Source organism: Carassius carassius, chromosome 4, assembly GCF_963082965.1.
Source record: "Carassius carassius chromosome 4, fCarCar2.1, whole genome shotgun sequence".
NCBI lineage: Eukaryota > Metazoa > Chordata > Actinopteri > Cypriniformes > Cyprinidae > Carassius > Carassius carassius.
Window position 1 is genome coordinate 13,295,701 of NC_081758.1, and position 20,764 is coordinate 13,316,464.

At 37.6% G+C, this 20,764-nt stretch overlaps 2 protein-coding genes and 1 long non-coding RNA gene across 6 annotated transcripts in view; 1 reads left to right on the forward strand and 2 right to left on the reverse strand.

The window, feature by feature from the left end:
* LOC132136282 (double C2-like domain-containing protein beta) overlaps window positions 1–7,802 on the forward strand; it is a 279,102-nt gene extending 271,300 nt beyond the window's left edge. For all 3 annotated transcript variants that reach the window (XM_059547231.1, XM_059547232.1, XM_059547233.1), the window contains 3 exons: window positions 3,181–3,262; window positions 3,351–3,447; window positions 7,231–7,802. In XM_059547231.1, coding sequence (XP_059403214.1) covers window positions 3,181–3,262; window positions 3,351–3,447; window positions 7,231–7,367 — 316 coding nt within the window. In that variant the 3' untranslated portion in view covers window positions 7,368–7,802. The remainder of the gene's footprint in view (window positions 1–3,180; window positions 3,263–3,350; window positions 3,448–7,230) is intronic.
* A 2,237-nt stretch (window positions 7,803–10,039) lies between these two features.
* Window positions 10,040–19,516, reverse strand: si:ch211-209a2.2 (L-asparaginase). 2 transcript variants are annotated; one of them, XM_059547234.1, is made up of 7 exons: window positions 19,312–19,516; window positions 19,034–19,129; window positions 18,484–18,647; window positions 17,305–17,388; window positions 17,064–17,163; window positions 11,130–11,192; window positions 10,040–10,213 (listed from the first exon to the last, which is right to left on the reverse strand). In XM_059547234.1, the coding sequence occupies exons 1-7, from the start codon at window positions 19,420–19,422 to the stop codon at window positions 10,130–10,132; spliced, it is 702 nt and encodes a 233-aa protein (XP_059403217.1). In that variant the 5' UTR covers window positions 19,423–19,516; the 3' UTR covers window positions 10,040–10,129. The 2 variants fall into 2 exon arrangements, with proteins under 2 accessions (XP_059403217.1, XP_059403218.1); XM_059547235.1 differs by lacking the exon at window positions 19,312–19,516 and adding an exon at window positions 19,182–19,297.
* LOC132129638 (uncharacterized) lies at window positions 11,667–12,492 on the reverse strand. The gene is made up of 2 exons (XR_009428551.1): window positions 12,235–12,492; window positions 11,667–11,870 (listed from the first exon to the last, which is right to left on the reverse strand). It is a non-coding gene; the product is annotated as an uncharacterized LOC132129638 (long non-coding RNA).
* Window positions 19,517–20,764: the final 1,248 nt, after the last annotated feature.

A 20,764-nucleotide genomic window follows, 5' to 3' on the forward strand; every position in this document is an offset into this window, starting at 1 on the left:
AACGTGAGAGTAGGCCAGCCCAAACACAAGGCACTCTTCACTTACCGAAAATGCTTGGAGGTCCCCGACCCTCTGATGGAAGTGAGCGCGACCAGGAGCGCTGTCTTGAGAGACAGGAACTTAAGCTCATCTGAATCCAGCGGCTCAAAGGGACCCCTCTAAAGTCCTGCCAGGACAATAGAGAGGTCCCAGGAGGGAATCAGGGGTGTCCTAGGAGGATGTAACCTACTGGCACCCCTCAGGAACCTAACGATCAGGGGCTGAATCGGCAGCAACACATCGGTGTGATGGTCATATGGAGCAACCCGAGCGGCGTGACTGCATACCGAGATGAGAGATTCTCTGCACAGGGGAGAGCTTGCTCTTTTCTCGGTTGACCTGAAGCCCCAACTGACTGAGGTGCCGGAGCACCAAGTCCCTGTGATCGCACAACTGCTCTCGGGCCGGGCCATAATGAGCCATTCGTCGAGACAGTTGAGGATCCTGATGCCCACTTCCCAGAGTGGGGCAAGGGCGCCCTCCGTTACCTTCCCTGCCACTGTTGCCAACTTCTTTCAATATAAAGTAGCTAAAGCCCACTTGAAAAATCACTAAATGTTGCTAGATGGTGCCATACTAATTAGCATATTAATGATATCATTGCCCTTTTACATTTGTTTGCCTCTCTGTGCTGACTTGTATTTTCATGCAACCAAATTCTCAGTAAAACTGTATTTATAAATATAATTTTCTGTTCCTGTTGTAAGACAACAGGATGAATATGAAATACTGTAGTGACTGAAACGCAGCCCATTAAGTTTTGATAACCTGCTCTCCCTTCCAAAATGTTATTCTGCACAAAAATCCTCATTTATAATAAAGTCATCGTCTGATGAAATCAATTAAGATAAAGACAATGGCTGTGCTGTGATTTTGGCTATATTTGCATGTAAAATTAGAGTTAGAAGCAACAGAATATCTATTTTAAAGTGCTGCTCCTCTCAGCTGCTTGCGCCCGTGCAGCAGTACCGGTGAGTCTCTGAAACTAAATATGGTCTTTTGTGACTTTAATAAGTGTTAATCTAGATTTTATTTATGAAAAGAAAGCTACTGTGTTTTCTGTTAGCCTACCTGAAATGTGTTACTATATTGTTTCATATTTTTTATGATAACAGATTTGTTTGTTCCTATTTTACTACTGACAGTTAACTTTCAAACATAAAAATTTAAAAGACAAGTTATGTTAGTCTAGCTGGTTTTGCTGTTCTATTTTTGTTAAAACCATAGGCAAATGTTCCTCTTGTAGGCCTGTTCTGTATCTGAAGCATTAGTCAACGCAGTTGTCATAAGCTTAAAACTGTGTCTTTGATAGGGAGAAATGCAAATGTATTTGTATTTTGAGGACTGGAATGTGTTGGGTGAAATGAAATAGTGATCTCTGCGTCAGCACACAGAGAGGATTAGAGCTCTCAACTCCCTCGCTTCCTGAATCGAACGATTTACAGGAGCATTAATACAGTGGGCCACTACGATTTTGTTTCTTACTTGTACAAACATTGGTCAGTTTAAATAGCCTGGTTCTGACTCTACAAAAGATTGTATTCTAAATTATAAATTTGCCATTTCTGCTGGTGACAACTGTGTAATTCATGTGTATTTTATGTCATTAGTTTGTCTCCATCTGCAGTTTTCAGATCTTGCATATCTATTCTATCTATATTGTGTATTTTGTGCTGGCAGCCATGTCAACCTGTAGCCTAAGACTGGTTGCCCGCTGAAGCTAAGCAGGGTTGAACCTGGTCAGTACCTGGATGGGAGACCTCTTGGGAAAATTAGATTGCTGCTGGAAGAGGTGCTAGTTAGGCCAGCAGGGGGTGCTCACCCTGTGGTCTGTGTGGGTCCTAGTGCCCCAGTGTAATGATGGGGACACTATTCTGTCAACATGCACCATTCTTTGGATGAGACGTTAAACCAAGGTCCTGACTGTCTGTGGTCATTAAGAAATCCCAAGATGTCTTTCGAAAAGAGTAGAGGTGTGACCTTGGCATCCTGGCCAAATTCACCCATTGGCCTCAGACCATTATGGCCATCAATCCCCATATCTGCTGATTGGCTTCATCACTCTGTCTCCTCTCCACCAATACGCTGGTTTGTGGTGGGCATTCATTATGGCTGCCGTCGCATCATCCAGGTGGATGCTGCACACTGGTGGTGGATGAGGAGATACACCCTGACTATGTAAAGTGTTTTAAGTGCTTAGAAAAGCACTATGTAAGTGTAAGGATTTATTATTATTATTATTACAGAGCCATTTTTTCCGGATTTATATCACTTGATGTTCACCATTTTGTGAAGTAAATTAAATTGACTTTTTATAAACTGCAGATGCATTTAGTCGCAAGAAAAGCTGAATAAAATAGTCGTCCCGTTCATCCCACACAGGAGCAAATGCCATTCCCTGACAAGAGAGCTCCAGGGAGACTGTTACAATAAAAGGGAAACAAGCCTTTCACAAGTTTCACTTTTACTTTTATGAACAAGATACGTTTTTAATTTATTTCAGTTTTTCATTCTATTTTTCAATGAATTCGTAGAGGGATAAAAATACAAATTGCAATGCTATATAAATACCCAGGGAATTTATATTATTGGCTTTACAGAATAAGACACATGTTGTGATTATTAGGCTGCTGAGTTCAGTGCCTGAATCTTCTTTAATCAGTCTGTTGGCTGTTTGCTTGTCTGGTGGTCTTTGTAAAAGAACAAGGGACCCTCATTAGAGGGATTGCAGAAGTAGAGCAGCAGTGAGACATTTAATGACCTTAAAGTCAGCAGACAAGTGAAGTGAGGTTCTGTTTATTTATTTTTTATTATTTAAGCAAATGGTGGAGATGTCCTGCAATGAACCTTGTTTGTCCTTTCATGGTGGTTTATTTCAGCCCTCCGAATTTTATATACAAGAGTTTTAACGCCCTCTGGTGGACATTTGGACATCTGGTGCATTTGTTTCAAATGTCTTCACAGTTTTGCTGCCTGTGCATTTTAAGTAGTAAGCCTTTGCTGAAGTGCAATTATTTCAGAATTATTCCTGTGCCAAATCTTCAATCTTGAAAGAAAGCCAACTTAACCTAGATCAAAAGATCAAACTGAATGCATCACCTCTCTCTCTCTGTCTACCTCCATATCACCAATGTATTTCAGGTATCTCAAGCCAGATGAGAACAAAAAATCAAAGCACAAGACAGCTGTCAAAAAGAAGACCCTCAACCCCGAATTTAATGAAGTAAGATTAACCTGACCAGTACCTGATTTACAGACTCTGTAACTCACATTTGCTATTATTAAAGCTTATTCTATGCTCCCTATTACAGGAGTTTTTCTATGAGATCAAGTACGCTGATCTCAGCAAAAAGACCCTGGAGGTGACGGTTTGGGACTATGACATCGGCAAATCCAATGATTTCATTGGTAGGACCCATTTACAAAATCTTGTTAAATCTAGGTTTTTATCTTTTATTATTATTTTAAGCCTATATTTTTATTTTTTTGCATTAAGATCTTATTTTAATGGTATGGTACCTATTGAATGTAGTACCAACGTTACTTCATTTTACAATTTAAGATGCAATCCCAGGGCTCAGCAGCAGATTTTTTTCAGATTGCCCTGGTCACATTTTCACAGGACTCAATTTAGTCATTTTATATTTACAATAATTTCACATTTCTTATTGTAACAATATAATTTTTACAGTTTCATTAAAGGGCCCCTTTTATGCAAAATTCACTTTTACATAGTGTTTGGACATGAATGTGTGTGGTGGCAGTTTGTGTACACAGCTACCCTATAATGATAAAAATCCACCCACTAATGTTTTTAATCCAAATAAGTCATAAGCCGCGTCCCTGAACGATCAAATTGCAGAATCTGATGTGTGACATCACATCACTTATAATAAAAAGCAGAACATCTTAAAGCTGCTATGTGACAAGGTATATAAAAAACAAAGAACTACGTTTTTATAAGTTGTCGACCCAAAAAACTTTGCGTTTAAGGGCACAAAAGTAGAGCACAATGTATCATATTACTCTGACTATGCAGGGGGTGGCGGGAACAATCGCACTTGGGTTCGAACCACAGCAAACGAGCCCAGTGTGAAAGCCACCTTAATACAGCAATCTAATGTAAACATGCAATTTCTTTCCCAGCGGTTTATGTCAATTGTGTGTTTTTAACATAACCTTGTGTGTTTTTGACACCTTAAGCTTAAGAACTTAGTTTATGTGTTCCTGTGGCTCAGTGGTAAAGCATTGCATTAGCAACACAAAAGTAATGGGTTCAATTCCCAGGGAACACACATACTGATAAAAAAAAAAAAAAAACTGAATGCACTGCAAGTTGCTTTGGATGAAAGCATCTGCTAAATGCTTAAATGTAAAATGTAGTTTAGTACTTGCATGCTGTGTGACAGCTGCAGTGGCGTAGCATCAGGGCATGCAGGGTATGCAGGTGCATATGGGCCCGGGGTGTTTGGGGGCCCGCCGAGCTGGGGGAAACTTTTAATTGAAACGAGGGAAAGAATAGAGCCCTGCATGGGCCCGGCCCTTGTCCAACAGCTTACCATATTTTTCAGACTATAAGTCGCACCTAAGTACAAGTCGCATCAGTCCAAACATATATAAGTCGCACATATATAAAAAAAACATGTATAAGTTGCACTGGACTATAAGTCGCATTTGTTTAGAACCAAGAACCAAGAGAAAACATCACCGTCTACAGCCTCCTACAGAGGGCGCTCTATGTTTTCAGGGAGAGGCTACAGGAGGACTGAGCAGCATAGAGCACCCTCTCGCGGCTGTAGACGGTAATGTTTTCTCTTGGTTCATTTCTTTTGGTTCATGTCAAATTAATTTTGATAAATAAATCGCAACTGACTATAAGTCGCATTTATTCAGAACCAAGAACCAAGAGAAAACATTACCGTCGTCAGCATGATCACTTGCATTTTTTTTTTTTTTTTTTATATATATATATATATCAGTGGAAACTTAAAAATACGCCTTCATTTTTGCTCATAAAGATAAGAGTATACATCATTCGGAACGGCAAAGGGTCTACTTGGCGCTTCACTGACATGATAAATATATCTACATAATGCTTTAAATTACTATTTTAAAACTAAATAATTCAAATCGTAAACAAAAACTCTTTTATTATGTAATTCATGAGATGCATTTTTTCTCTAAAGGCACGTCCATTCAGAAGATGGCGAGTCAAGTTCGTCAAATTCATTTTAGCAACATTGACTCTGAAAACATTAGTTTATTAAACAATTAATTAAAATATAGGCCTATCCCTTTACTATTTTTTACTTTTTTGATAGTTTATTTGCTTTTTTGGCTGCTGTGCCAAAATTGTGTTTGCATTCAGTAGCCTATTCGGCAACATTTTTGTTCCACATTGAAAAATAACAAAAAAAAGATTAACGTCATAATATTTTAAAAATAAAGTAAAAATTACGATAAGAAAATCATGTTATATTGCATGCAGTTAATGTGAAAATTCCACCAATTCGGTTGTTAAGTGATGACGTAAGAAGCGCTGTTTCCGGGTCCAAGCCTCAACTCGCTTCACTTGAGAATACGACCTCAGCAGCTGTTTATGAGCACTGTTTATTCATATTAATAATTTAAGCTAAATGCTTTCAAACTTACGGTATACACTACAGTCTCCGTGCTCACAGCGTCCCAAACACAAATAATTTTTATATATTTTTTTAATATTTATATTTTCATTGTCTGGCTATCTGGGACTTCGGTATGGAGTTAAAGGTTAAGATTATAACTTTTTCGCTAGTATTTATCACATTGTGAGTTTATATTAGCACCTTTTGTTGTTTTCTCGTGGTAACTGATAAAATGTTTGGACACGGAAGCGCTGCTACGTGACGTCAGACTTAACAAGCGAATAGACCTACTCCTCACAAAAGAAAAAAGTATTTTTTTAAAACTCATCATTGATTCATATGCAACTTGAACTGAGGATAATTATCTCACAAATTACAAAGCGTAAAAACACATTTATTGTTTGATGTTTAAAGACTGAGACTTTGTAGTAAAGCTGCGATAATTGAGTGGCTTGCGTGCTACAAATAATGAATGGACTTGAAAACTTTAAACATAATTACCAAGCATTGGCCTAAATAAAACAGCTTGTAAATAGTCACTGTTCACGTAATATTATTTGCTTCAGAAAAATCAACAATAGGGCCAAATTAAAGTTAACCGAGTTGAAGCCATAATATTTGGGGGGGGGCCATAAAAAACATTTTTGCATATGGGCCCAGGGCTGAATCGCTACGCCACTAGACAGCTGCTTTCTGTGTGCATGATTTGGATGTGTATGCTCTGAAAACACTATATCAGAAGTTTAAACTTTATGGCTTTAAAACATTGTTTTGGCAGAGTATCCAAGTTACGAGGTGTAAAGGCACAGCCCTATTCTGGAAAAGTGGCAGAAGAACAGCAGCTCATTTGCATTTAAACATACAAGCACAAAAACAGCATATTTTTGCTTTCATTCAAAACTGCCATTTTCAAAATAATATATTAAAGGATGTGTGGGGTATTTTGAGCTGAAACTTCACAGACACATTCTGGGGACATCTGAGACTTTCATTACATCTTGTAAAAAGGGGCATCATTGGGACCCTTTAAATTATTCATAAATATATAACAAATCATGTGTCATAAAATATTAGATTTTATTTGCTAAGACAATTTACTATAATTTCCTAATATAATAATTTATATAACAATAATAATTTAATAATTTATTTAAATATAATTATTTTGCTATGAACACCTACATGAAATAGAAAATAAAAGCAAAAACATTACTGGTTTGATATTTTCAACCAATTCCTACTGATGTCAAGACTATCACAAGTCATTCTTGCAATTTAGACCTTTTATCTGTACCAGCCAGCTAGATGAGTTTATCCAACTAATTAGTTTAAACTGACAGGCTGAGAAGCTGAATTAGCAAACAAATGTGACAGAAAAACAAATGTTTAGGTTTGCAAAAAAATGATGTACATTATCAAAATATGTAAGATATAGTGCTGACCCAATTGGGCAAGTTTTGTCAACAAAATCTCTTGATCCTTATAATCAAGGCCCGAGTCCCATGGGGATCTATTGACCTGTGGTTGTTTTTAGCCATTTTAATGAACTTTTCCACCCTTTCTCCAGGTGGACTCTCTTTAGGAATCAATGCCAATGGCGAGAGGCTAAAACACTGGTTTGACTGTCTGAAAAACAAGGACAAGAAAATCGAGCGCTGGCACACGTTAACCAATGAACTCCCTGGTTCAGGGTACAATGACTGAAAGGCTCTCATTCTAGTGGTTGCACCGATGCCCTGCCTCTTTCCTACATGATGTTGATGTAAAGCCCAGCAGCCTGATGGATGGATCAACACTCCAGCAGTCCACTGATTTAGAGATGGGTGCCAGTATCTGCTCCCAACTAACACACCTGCTCTATCTCTTGTACTTTTCCTGGTGTTGAGCTTACAGTCTGATTGTGTCGCTTGATGTGGCTTTTGGGCTTATATAAGGGTCTTTAATCAGCCTGTGTTTGTACAACCTCATTGAAAATGCAGAGATGTCCCCACACCCAACAAGAGATCAGTCCCCATCTTCAAATATTTAACCACACTCTACTGTTCTCTTTCTCCATTCTCTTGGCTATTTTCGACGTTTAATGTGTATTCAAGAATGCTGTTTACAGACATTAGCTCTCAGTAAATGTATCATTATGCGTATGAAAATACACTTTCCAAAACAATAGTGTTTATAGTCCAAAACCTTTCTGATGCCTATCCTAAGGCCAGGGCATAAACTACACAATTGAATTTAACAGACAGATGATTGTGAACATTATATCTGTTGATGGAGGTTACAAAAAAAATCTTACAAATATAAACTCACAACAAATTAGTGAGCTTTTTCTGCCCCCTTCTATTACAACAGGCTAGAATGTTTTTTTGTTGTTTTTTAATTGAATAACCTCCTAGTCAGTCTACTTAATGAATGTAATTTATCTTTTAGTTTCTGTACTCTCACTGCAAATGAACAGTTTGACATTAAGACAGCACACAGCAGAGTTTCAATAGCCATTTTTCTAGAGAGTAAACCGTTTACACAGAGAACACAAATGCTGAAAATGTGCTACTCTAGAAATTAGGACTATGGACTACACAACTTTCATCTGCACATTTATCCTAATATTGTTTTAATGTGTTAATTACCCATTTTTGGATTAGACACTTTGCCCAAGCCCAAATCATATATTGCATTGACATCTTTTACTCTAAATTCTTCAATCTGTAAAACAGAACAAAAAAGGACTGAACAAACTATTGTTTTGAGATTTATTAATAGCATGTTTATCTTATTCTTCCTTTGAGCCTTTTAAAGATGACTAAATATATTTTTTTAAATACTGCGATAAAGTCCTTTAACATGTTCATTTTAATTTTGTGGCATTAAATTATAACCAATGTATTATTTTAACCTTTCTGTGTTATTGCATATTTAGCATGCCGTTGGTGGGTATCGTCGATATTATTAATGTATATTTAACAGTTGTGTTTTTCTCCCTCATTACCAGTAGATTTGATTCATTAAGGTAAACTCTAGATTGCAAATAAGACTTCAGATGTTGAAACTCCAAGGAGAACTCGGAATGTCTACAGACCTACAATGTATGTTCACCAACTGAGAAACCTTATCAGTTTCTGAAACCGTTCATTGTGCAAGCCACTCCTGTGACATTTTTGTAATCTTTTTGCTTTTGTACACAAACTCTATGGCATAAAAATGCATGCAAATGTTCTTGGGCTGTCATTAAAATAACTTAGCTTAATGTTTGATACCGCTGTTCTCCTCTGTAAAAAGAGAGTTCCTGCTCTTGGATGCTCCAGGAATGTCAGCCTTCCTTCTTGGACCGTTTTTGTACTTTTGAACGCTGTTGCATTGCCCGTCAGGTTGCTCTATTGACTGGACATGTGAATGCATGTTACAAAAAATAAAGTCTTGTTTTGATCATTTTAACTCTCAGGCAGTTGTTTGCAAATTATAGTGGTTCTCTGATGAAGTCAATATATTTCTCCTCCTGGTTCACCTTAATCTTGCACCGAATGGCCGAATTATCGTGCCTTTTCTTTTGTAACAGTGTGTTTTTGCACCACTCACTTTAAGGAGATTCCTAGATGGAAATTAGCTTTTAATATGGAAACAATACAATACATATGGCATAGTTATATTCTTGTCTGTGTTACACAGTTAAAACACCGTCTCTTAAAGACACATTATGGGTATCCTTACACTGTGTGATTGTGCCGTGGATGGCATGGGTGCAAGGCTGAGGTGGAGGATGCTAACTTCAGATTCTGGCATCTGGTAGTGTTAAACATTCCGACTAAAAAAGAAACCGATTGCTTTTGTTTATTTAAACCATATTATAAGATTTTTAATACATTGTGTTTGGTCATCTATGTTCATTTTTGTGCATGTCACATTTATGTTGTTAAAAGTCACCATGAAGTAAAAACACAGTAGAAATATAAACTACAGAAAGCATTAAGGGTGTGTCATTATCAATTGCTGTCAGACACCAGGATCTGTTGTTTCTCAATCTGTTTTTGTCCAATTTCAAAACTGTTCAAGTATTATAGCTAGAGTGTTTTTTACTATGGCGAATGATATTTGTTATTTACGTTCAGAACTGGAAACCCATATCAAATAAAGTAGAAAAACACCTGAAAATGAGTTAGCCTCTTTTCTTCTTGTAGCAACCTTGGAACTTTACATTTTAAAAACACAAAATTCGGAATAAAAATGATTAAAAATATATGTCATTATAATAATTTTAGGAATGTTTTATTGTTTCACTAACCTACTTTAGTTGTGCCAAAACGTCTAAAACAAAAGTTTACAAAAACAACTTCTATCTTTCTGATATAATGCTTTTAAAAACTGGAACAAAAAAAAAAATCCAATGACAAATTACAACAAACTTTGAACTCTTTTACAAGTGCAGACACCTGCTGTTCCTCAGTGTTCTGGGCCTGGTTGAGACGGAGGGCCTAATAACTCAACAGCTCCACCATGTGTTGTAAGCCTAGTCTCTGAGCATCATCTACAGGCCTGTTGTTGAACCTGTCCCTTTGCTATCATTTCAGAGAAGATTGAAAATGTTGTTTTTAACACAGGTAAAGTGATGCTCTTATATCACTACAGTACTAAAAGATAGGACACATCTTTTTCTCATGATCTTAAAAACCATCTGATTGAAGAGCATTGCTTAAATGCTTGTAATCTGTTTGTAGACAATATGTGACCCTGGAGCACAAACCCAGTTATAAGTCGCTGGGGTATATTTGTAGCAATAAACAAAAAAATAATTGTATTATGTCAAAAATCATTACGATATTAAGTAAAGATCCTGTTCCATAAAGATATTTTGTAAGTTTCCTACCATAAATATATTCAAACTTAATTTTTTACTAGTAATATGCATTGCTAAGAACTTCATTTGGACAACTATAAAGGCGATTTTCCCAATATTTAGATTTTTTTGCACCCTCAGATTCCAAATTTTCAAATAGATGTATCTCAAACAAATATTGTTCGATCCTAACAAACCATACATCAATGGTTAGCTTAATTTATTCTTCTTATATTCTAATCTCAATTTTGAAAAATGTACACTTATGACTGGTTTTGTGGTCCAGGGCCACATATAAATTGTGCATGCTACAGTATGACTTTCCCAACAAAATGGAGTTATAATTTAATTTGCATTTGTTGAATTGGACGAGCTGAAAAGAAGAATGACTGAAAAGCAGTCAACAGTGCCTAGCATTGGGGAACTGCCTCAAGACTACTGGAAAACCATCCTAGCATGCATCTTATAAGTCTTATCAGTGCTATAAAGCGACAGTCTGGCAACTTTAAAGTTTGCCAAATATAAGATCATTTTGATTTTTGTAGTTTCGATGACTTGATATTATTCTAACTTACTGAAAAAAAAATGTATGTGTCCAAACTCTTGACAGATAAATCACTGATTTTTAAACTCCCTACCTCAAGATCCGATCCATTGCGAACACAGAACATCACCATTTCAGGCTGATTGGTACACACCGCCTTTTAAAGCAAACAAGGAAGATGAGTCAAGGTTAGATGTTTATCATAAGAGCAACATTTACTTAAAATGAACACTACACTTTTTTGGAAAATAGGCTCATTTTACAACTCCCCTAGAGTTTAACTGTTTTTTTACCCAATCTCCGGGTCTGGTGGTGGTATCACCTTTAACTTTATTAACTTGATTCTTCTGTAGGTATATCGTGTACTAAGACAAAAAAAGTTGTGATTTTTCTATGCTGATATGGCTAGGAACTATACTCTCATTTCAGAGTAATAATTAGGGCTGTGACAATGGCTGATTTTTATCATGGACCAAAAACCATCGGGGGCACGTTGTTGATATATATATATATGTAGTATTTGGTTTTTTTTTTGTTTTTTTTTAGATTATATCTGACAACTAGGAAAAATCCCAAATTAAGTATCTCAGAAAATTAGTATATTACTTAAGACCAATACAAAGAAAGGATATTTAGAAATCTTGGCCAACTGAAAAGTATGAACATGAAAAGTATTAGCATGTACAGCACTCAGTACTTTGTTGGGGCTCCTTTTGCCTGAATTACTGCAGCAATGCAGCTTGGCATGGAGTCGATCAGTCTGTGGCACTGCTCAGGTGTTATGAGAGCCCAGGTTGCTCTGCTAGTGGCCTTCAACTCTTCTGCATTCTTGGGTCTGGCATATCGCATCTACCTCTTCACAATACCCCATAGATTTTCTATGGGGTTACGGTCAGGTGAGTTTGCTGGCCAATTAAGAACAGGGAGATCATAGACCTTAAACCAGGTACTGGTAGCTGCCAAGTCCTGCTGGAAAATGAAATCTGCATCTCCATAAAGTGGGTCAGCAGCAAGAAGCATGAAGTGCTCTAAAACTTCCTGGTATACGGCTGTACACCAGCAGATGACATGGCACCCCAAACCATCACTGAATGTGGAAACTTTACACTGGACCTCTAGCAATGTGGATTGTGTACCTCTCATCTCTTCCTCCAGACTGTGGGACCCTGACTTCCAAAGGAAAACTTTCATCAGAAAACATAACTTTGGACTACTCAGCAGCAGTACAGTCCTTTTTGAAGTGAGACGCTTCTGACATGGTCTGTTGTTCAAGAGTGGCTTGACACAAGGAATGCGACAGCTAAAACTCATGTTTTGCATACATCTGTGTGTAGTGGTTCTTGAAGCACTGACTCCAGCTGCAGTCCACTCTTTGTGAATCTCCCCCACATTTTTGAATGGGTTTTGTTTCACAATCCTCTTCAGGGTGCGGTTATCCCTATTGCTTGTACACTTTTTTTTTTTTCCCTTCGCTTCTCTATTAATGTGCTTGGACACAGAGCTCTGTGAACAGCCAGCCTCTTTTGCAATGACCTTTTGTGTCGTGCCCTCCTTGTGCAAAGTGTCAATGGTCGTCTTTTGGACAACTGTCAAGTCAGCAGTCTTCCCCATGATTGTGAAGCCAACAGAGAGACCATTTAAAGGCCCTTGCAGGTGTTTTGAGTTAATTAGCTGATTGGAGTGTGGCACCAGGTGTCTTCAATATTGAACCTTTTCACAATATTCTAATTTTCTGAGATACTGAATTTGGGATTTTCCTTAGTTGTCAGTTATAATCATCAAAATTAAAAGAAATAAACATTTGAAATATATCAGTCTGTGTGTAATGAATGAATATAATATACAAGTTTCACTTTTTCAATGGAATTAGTGAAATAAATCAACTTTTTGATGATATTCTAATTATATGACCAGCACCTGTATACATACATATACTTATACATCTCATATATATATATACAGTCGTGACCAAAAGTTTTGAGAATTACATAGATATTGGAAATTGGAAAAGTTGCTGCTTAAGTTTTTATAATAGCAATTTGCATATACTCCAGAATGTTATGAAGAGTGATCAGATGAATTGCATAGTCCTTCTTTGCCATGAAAATTAACTTAATCCCAAAAAAAACCTTTCCACTGCTGTCATTAAAGGACCTGCTGAGATCATTTCAGTAATCGTCTTGTTAACTCAGGTGAGAATGTTGACGAGCACAAGGCTGGAGATCATTATGTCAGGCTGATTGGGTTAGAATGGCAGACTTGACATGTTTAAAGGAGGGTGATGCTTGAAATCATTGTTCTTCCATTGTTAACCATGGTGACCTGCAAAGAAACGCGTGCAGCCATCATTGCTTTGCATAAAAATGGCTTCACAGGCAAGGATATTGTGGCTACTAAGATTGCACCTAAATCAACAATTTATAGGATCATCAAGAACTTCAAGGAAAGAGGTTCAATTCTTGTAAAGAAGGCTTCAGGGCGTCCAAGAAAGCAAGTGCCAGGATCGTCTCCTAAAGAGGATTCAGCTGCGGGATCGGAGTGTCACCAGTGCAGAGCTTGCTCAGAAATGGCAGCAGGCAGCTGTGAGCGCATCTGCACGCACAGTGAGGCGAAGACTTTTGGAAGATGGCCTGGTGTCAAGAAGGGCAGCAAAGAAGCCACTTCTTTCCAAAAAAAAACATCAGGGACAGATTGATCTTCTGCAGAAAGTATAGTAAATGGACTGCTGAAGACTGGGGTAAAGTCATATTCTCCGATGAAGCCCCTTTCCGATTGTTTGGGGCATCTGGAAAAAGGCTTGTCCGGAGAAGAAAAGGTGAGCGCTACCATCAGTCCTGTGTCATGCCAACAGTAAAGCATCCTGACACCATTCATGTGTGGGGTTGCTTCTCATCCAAGGGAGTGGGCTCACTCACAATTCTGCCCAAAAACACAGCCATGAATAAAGAATGCTACCAAAACACCCTCCAACAGCAACTTCTTCCAACAATCCAACAACAGTTTGGTGAAGAACAATGCATTTTCCAGCACGATGGAGCACCGTGCCATAAGGCAAAAGTGATAACTGAGTGGCTCGGGGACCAGAATGTTGAAATTTTGGGTTCATGGCCTGGAAACTCCCCAGATCTTAATCCCATTGAGAAATTGTGGTCAATCCTCAAGAGGCAGGTGGACAAACAAAAACCCACTAATTCTGACAAACTCCAAGAAGTGATTATGAAAGAATGGGTTGCTATCAGTCAGGATTTGGCCCAGAAGTTGATTCAGAGCATGCCCAGTCGAATTGCAGAGGTCCTGAAAAAGAAGGGCCAACACTGCAAATACTGACTCTTTGCATAAATGTCATGTAATTGTCGATAAAAGCCTTTGAAACGTATGAAGTGCTTGTAATTATATTTCAGTACATCACTGAAACAAAGATCTAAAAGCAGTTTAGCAGCAAACTTTTTAAAAACTAATATTTATGTAATTCTCAAAACTTTTGGCCACGACTGTATATATATATATACAGTGCCTTGCGAAAGTATTCGGCCCCCTTGAACTTTGCAACCTTTTGCCACATTTCAGGCTTCAAACATAAAGATATGAAACTGTAATTTTTTGTGAAGAATCGACAACAAGTGGGACACAATCATGAAGTGGAACGAAATTTATTGGATATTTCAAACTTTTTTAACAAATAAAAAACTGAAAAATTGGGCGTGCAAAATTATTCAGCCCCCTTAAGTTAATACTTTGTAGCGCCACCTTTTGCTGCGATTACAGCTGTAAGTCGCTTGGGGTATGTCTCTATCAGTTTTGCACATCGAGAGACTGAAATTTTTGCCCATTCCTCCTTGCAAAACAGCTCGAGCTCAGGGAGGTTGGATGGAGAGCATTTGTGAACAGCAGTTTTCAGTTCTTTCCACAGATTCTCGATTGGATTCAGGTCTGGACTTTGACTTGGCCATTCTATAACACCTGGATATGTTTATTTGTGAACCATTCCATTGTAGATTTTGCTTTATGTTTTGGATCATTGTCTTGTTGGAAGACAAATCTCCACCCCAGTCTCAGGTCTTTTGCAGACTCCATAAGGTTTTCTTCCAGAATGGTCCTGTATTTGGCTCCATCCATCTTCCCATCAATTTTAACCATCTTCCCTGTCCCTGCTGAAGAAAAGCAGGCCCAAACCATGATGCTGCCACCACCATGTTTGACAGTGGGGATGGTGTGTTCAGGGTGATGAGCTGTGTTGCTTTTATGCCAAACATAACGTTTTGCATTGTTGCCAAAAAGTTCGATTTTGGTTTCATCTGACCAGAGCACCTTCTTCCACATGTTTGGTGTGTCTCCCAGGTGGCTTGTGGCAAACTTTAAACTACACTTTTTATGGATATCTTTAAGAAATGGCTTTCTTCTTGCAACTCTTCCATAAAGGCCAGATTTGTGTAGTATACGACTGATTGTTGTCCTATGGACAGAGTCTCCCACCTCAGCTGTAGATCTCTGCAGTTCATCCAGAGTGATCTTGGGCCTCTTGGCTACATCTCTGATCAGTCTTCTCCTTGTATGAGCTGAAAGTTTAGAGGGACGGCCAGGTCTATTTAGATTTGCAGTGGTCTGATACTCCTTCCATTTCAATATTAACGCTTGCACAGTGCTCCTTGGGATGTTTAAAGCTTGGGAGATCTTTTTGTATCCAAATCCGGCTTTAAACTTCTCCACAACAGTATCTCGGACCTGCCTGGTGTGTTCCTTGTTCTTCATGATGCTCTCTGCACTTTAAACGGACCTCTGAGACTATCACAGTGCAGGTGCATTTATACGAGACTTGATCACACACAGGTGGATTCTATTTATCATCATTAGTCATTTAGGTCAACATTGGATCATTCAGAGATCCTCACTGACTGCGTTTACATGCAGCCAATAACCCGTTCAAAACTGGGATATTAGCAATAACCCGGTCGCGCACGGCCATGTAAACACCGGCAAAAACCCGGATATGCTCATATCCCGGTTTTTAAAAACTGGGATATTATACCTGTGGTATCCCTTTTCTAACCCGAATATTTGGTCTTGTAAACGCGTTTCGGCATATCCCCATCAAAATGTGTGTTTTGCGCATGTTCCATTCGCAAGGAATCTTGGTCTTTTGAGTAGAGACGGCGCATAAAAAAAACCCTGCGTGCAGTATAGAGGCACAGTAGTGTCAAGAGCTGCTGGTGGATCAGTACCAGCGCCAAAGCGCAAACAAAGACTATCGCTATCTGCCCCAAACTATTCATTATCCGCCTGCTGCTGGTGTTGTTGTTGTTGTCTTTGGATACAGGAAGAAGAATCGGAAATGACGCATATTGCGTCTTGTTGTACGTACGTCCAGACGCTAACCGTGCGTCGCCGTATACATCGGAATTGGCGACTGATTACACATTACATGCATACAGGAGTAACTCTCTCTGCTCACGCATGTAAACGGATTATCCCGAATGTTTCAGAAACCCAAATACTGACCTTAACCCGACCATAACCCGAATTTTAACAGCATGTAAACGTAGTCACTGAACTTCTGGAGAGAGTTTGCTGCACTGAAAGTAAAGGGGCTAAATAATTTTGCACGCCCAATGTTTCAGTTTTTTATTTGTTAAAAACCTTTGAAATATCCAGTAAATTTTATTCCACTTCATGATTGTGTCCCACTTGTTGTTGATTCTTCAGAAAAAATTACAGTTTCATATCTTTATGTTTGAAGCCTGAAATGTGGTAAAAGGTCGCAAAGTTCAAGGGGGCCGAATACTTTCGCAAGGCACTGTGTATATATATATATATATATATATATATATATATATATATATATATATATATATATATATATATATATATATATATATATATATATATATATATATATATTAGTACTGTCAAAATTAGCTTCTTAAAGGCAAAAAAAAAAGTTCAGTTTAACGCTACTGTTAACTCTAAGGGAGAATTAGCCTATGTTTTTAAAAAGTGAAGTGCTCCTTTAACATGTCTGAGAAAACCTCACCACATGTAAGGGAGTTCGACCGTGAGCATCAGAAACATTAAAACTGACCCCAGCCTTCTTCCACGCCTCCATCTGTTCTGTGTCTCCAAGGAATGCAAGACTGAAGAGCACAACCCATATTGAGAAGACTACAATTATTGCTATTTAGGTCAAGCAATAACATGTTCATCAGATTGACACCTTTTATCAAGTGCCCTCTTTTGTGAAATTAACTTTTGTATAAAAACATAATCCCACTTACCAGCACATCTCAACCCCAAGTTCCTCTGAGGATTTTTCCAAACGTGCCCCTGCAGAAATTAACAGCTCCACCACCTCCAAACTCCTAGTGATTTAAGAGATCAATCAGTAAACGTAGGTATGCAACAGGGTCAGAAATTAACAGGGGAATTTGGGGCAATAAATGCCCCAGCACAATTAAGCTTAAATCTATTACATCTATCGGAATTAAAGTGAAACATGAAATGTGCTGACTGCGTTATTTGATCTAGCTCTGCTCATGTTGCATCAGATTTCTTTTTACGTGTTTTTGGCATTGAGCATTTTAAACATTTACACATATTTCTGTTGAACTTGATGGATGAAATGGCCAGTCAGAGGTGTTTAGATTAGTCACCGCTGAAAATGTGTTTTGTTTTGTGTATTTTTTTAAAGTGTGGAGCTCACTGATCATGAGTGCATATTCAATGTAAGAAATAAATTTTCCAGTGTAGACAGCTAACGGGAGTTTTTTTCAAGTGATTTACTCTCAGCTCAAAAAAACTGATCTGTTTTAAGCTACTACAGTAACCAATATGAAGTCTTCATTTTCTAATGCAAAAAAAGCAATAAACATTCATAAACGGTTCTCAGCTGTGTAGCCAGAATATGATTCTGGGACTGTTTCCCCAAACACAAAAACGTGTTTTTATGTATTCTATTAATCAACATTAATAATCATTCTTACAATATCAAAAGCAATAATATCAACAATAATAATTTCTGTAATAAAATTGCAGCCTTTATTACTATTTTTTATTTCATAATTTATATCCTTCATGTATGCTATTTACTGTATATTACCGGTACGCATTTGTAGTGTAAATACATGTAAGACACATTTGAACAGCAATAAACAGTCTGTGCAAATAAACATAAATGCCTTGTCAGGTGAAGTTTCTGTTCCACCTTTGCAGTATAAAGACAGCTTTGGTTTCAGCATAGTATTCTGAGATATTGAAATCATAGATTTGAAGTACAAAACACAACACGGATACAATTAATAAGGTAATTATAAAAATAATACCCACACAAAGGTAAAAAAACAAAATGCCCCTGGATTTCAGTTTCAGGGTGCAAATGATTAAAATCAATGTAGAAATTAATTTCTAACTTTTGTATGCAATTTATACCCAGCAAAGCACACAAACGTGACAAGTACTTGCAGCGTATGGCATCTCGAAGTGGAGTTTCTTCCTCACAGTCCGTGGCATTCACATCCGCTCCCTGCTGCAGCAAGAAGCGAACAGCGTTTAAATGGCCTTCTCCTGCTGCCACATGTAGAGGTGTCCGACCACGCTCATCACCACCCGAGACATCAGCACCCTATCATAAGAAATGTCCTTTAAATTATATTTCAGGCTGTCATTTGCATTATGCAGATCAGACCTTGACTAACTAACTACTTAAGGCTCTTTGAAGTCGCTCTCTATACTGCTTAAACAAATAATGTATTAAAAATATTTTTTTTTTTCATCTATGTGTAGCATGTTACAGTAACACTCTGAAAGAGATATGCAGATTATTCCAGCTTCATTTGGGGAGAGCTAATCTGGTTAAAATGGACCTCGCAATAAAGTGACATTTAGAGCTAACTTCTCAAAAGTGAGTTTGAAGGGTAAATTACTCTGCTGAACATTAGACTAGTACAGACCTGACAGGAAATATTAATATGTTTAATATTTGCACAGACACAGATTCAGTAACGTTACCTCTCGTAGATGTTCCTCCAGGCCAAGAATATCTTCCTCTACGGCTGAGGAGTTCAACAGATTTGGGAAAAGAGCAAGTTGGCACGCTTTCATCTCCTAACGTTAGAGAAAAGAAAGCGATTTGAAAACGGTGGCCAGTTAACGTTACTTAATATCACCACGCCGTAGTGATACTAACTTTGAATTACTACCAATTTATTACATTCATCATAGCCAGGTCTTTTGTTCAATAATAAACAGATTAGCGTTACTGTGTTAGTAACGCTGGTAACACTAACCGTCCTCACGTTACTCGTCCCAAGCCAGCCGAGGCGAAGAGAAGACGCTACAGCAGACCAGTATCTGTAGATTTCATCAGGGATCTCTTTTCTTGACATACAGACTCCCATAATGAAAGAATAACACGCAAATCACAGATTGTCGTTCGTTTAAGGGTCGCCGCGCTTGAGTGAATATACTGGCGCGAACGGTCACGTGTCTCGCATTTGTAGAGAGATGAAATCAATAGGATTTTCCCAACATTTATTATTATGTGCGTGCGTGTGTGTGTGTGTGTGTGTGTGTGTGTGTGTTCTTGTGAATGTACAATTTTCATTTTTAATTTCATTAAAAAGTTAACATTTAACATTTAATTATAGTAAATTCTACAATAACTTAATAATTATGAATTACATATAATAAATTACGCATCTAAATTATATATTGTGTGTTTTCTTTGTGTATAAAATGGACAACAGATTCCTTTTCTATTGAACATTAATCAATTTATAAATTAAATCCCTTAATGACGCTTTTAGCTGTATTTTTTTTTTTTTTCTCAAATACTTCAAGCTTTGGGCCAGTTTAATCACTGATCTATATAATGATGTTTCTATTATAGATCAGTGAGTTTAGTACTTATAATATTTGTCGATTTTAACCACAGAAACGCAGAGTTCTCACACTGTACAACAATAATTACTAGTTTTGCATTATTGTAAGGGGTAAGTTTAGGGTTGAGGTAGGTGTAGTCGTTGATAAAACACAATCTAGTAAGTAGAAATTAAAATTTACTGTTAGCTTCCGGTTTTTCCTGTATCCCTTCTAGCCACAACCATAGACATATAAACATAGACAGTAAAAGCATATAATAACTTTATATGTCTATGGCCACAACGGCATAGAGCATAGAGCTCGTAGTTTTGAACGCAAATGGAGAAAAACAAGTTTTCTAAAAAAGTTTTTAAAATTGCATGGAAAAACAGTATGTCCAGCTATAGACAGGCTCTAAAAACTGCTAGGGCAGAGCATATACACAAACTCATTGAAAATAACCAAAACAATCCAAGGTTTTTATTTAGCACAGTGGCTAAATTACCAAATTACCAGACGCCACCTGATTCAAATATTCCACCAACGTTAAATAGTAATGACTTTATGAATTTCTTCACTGATAAAATAGATAACATTAGAAATACAATAGCGAATGTAGATTCTACAGCGTCTAACACTTCAGTTTCATCCATCGCACCCAAAGATAAACTGCAGTGCTTTACAACTATAGGACAGGAAGAGCTAAATAAACTTATCACTGTATCTAAACCAACAACATGGTTATTAGATCCTGTACCCACTAAATTACTGAAAGAGTTGTTACCTGTAGCCGAAGAACCGCTTCTCAATATCATTAACTCGTCGTATCTTTAGGTCACGTCCCAAAACCATTCAAGCTGGCGGTTATCAAGCCTCTTA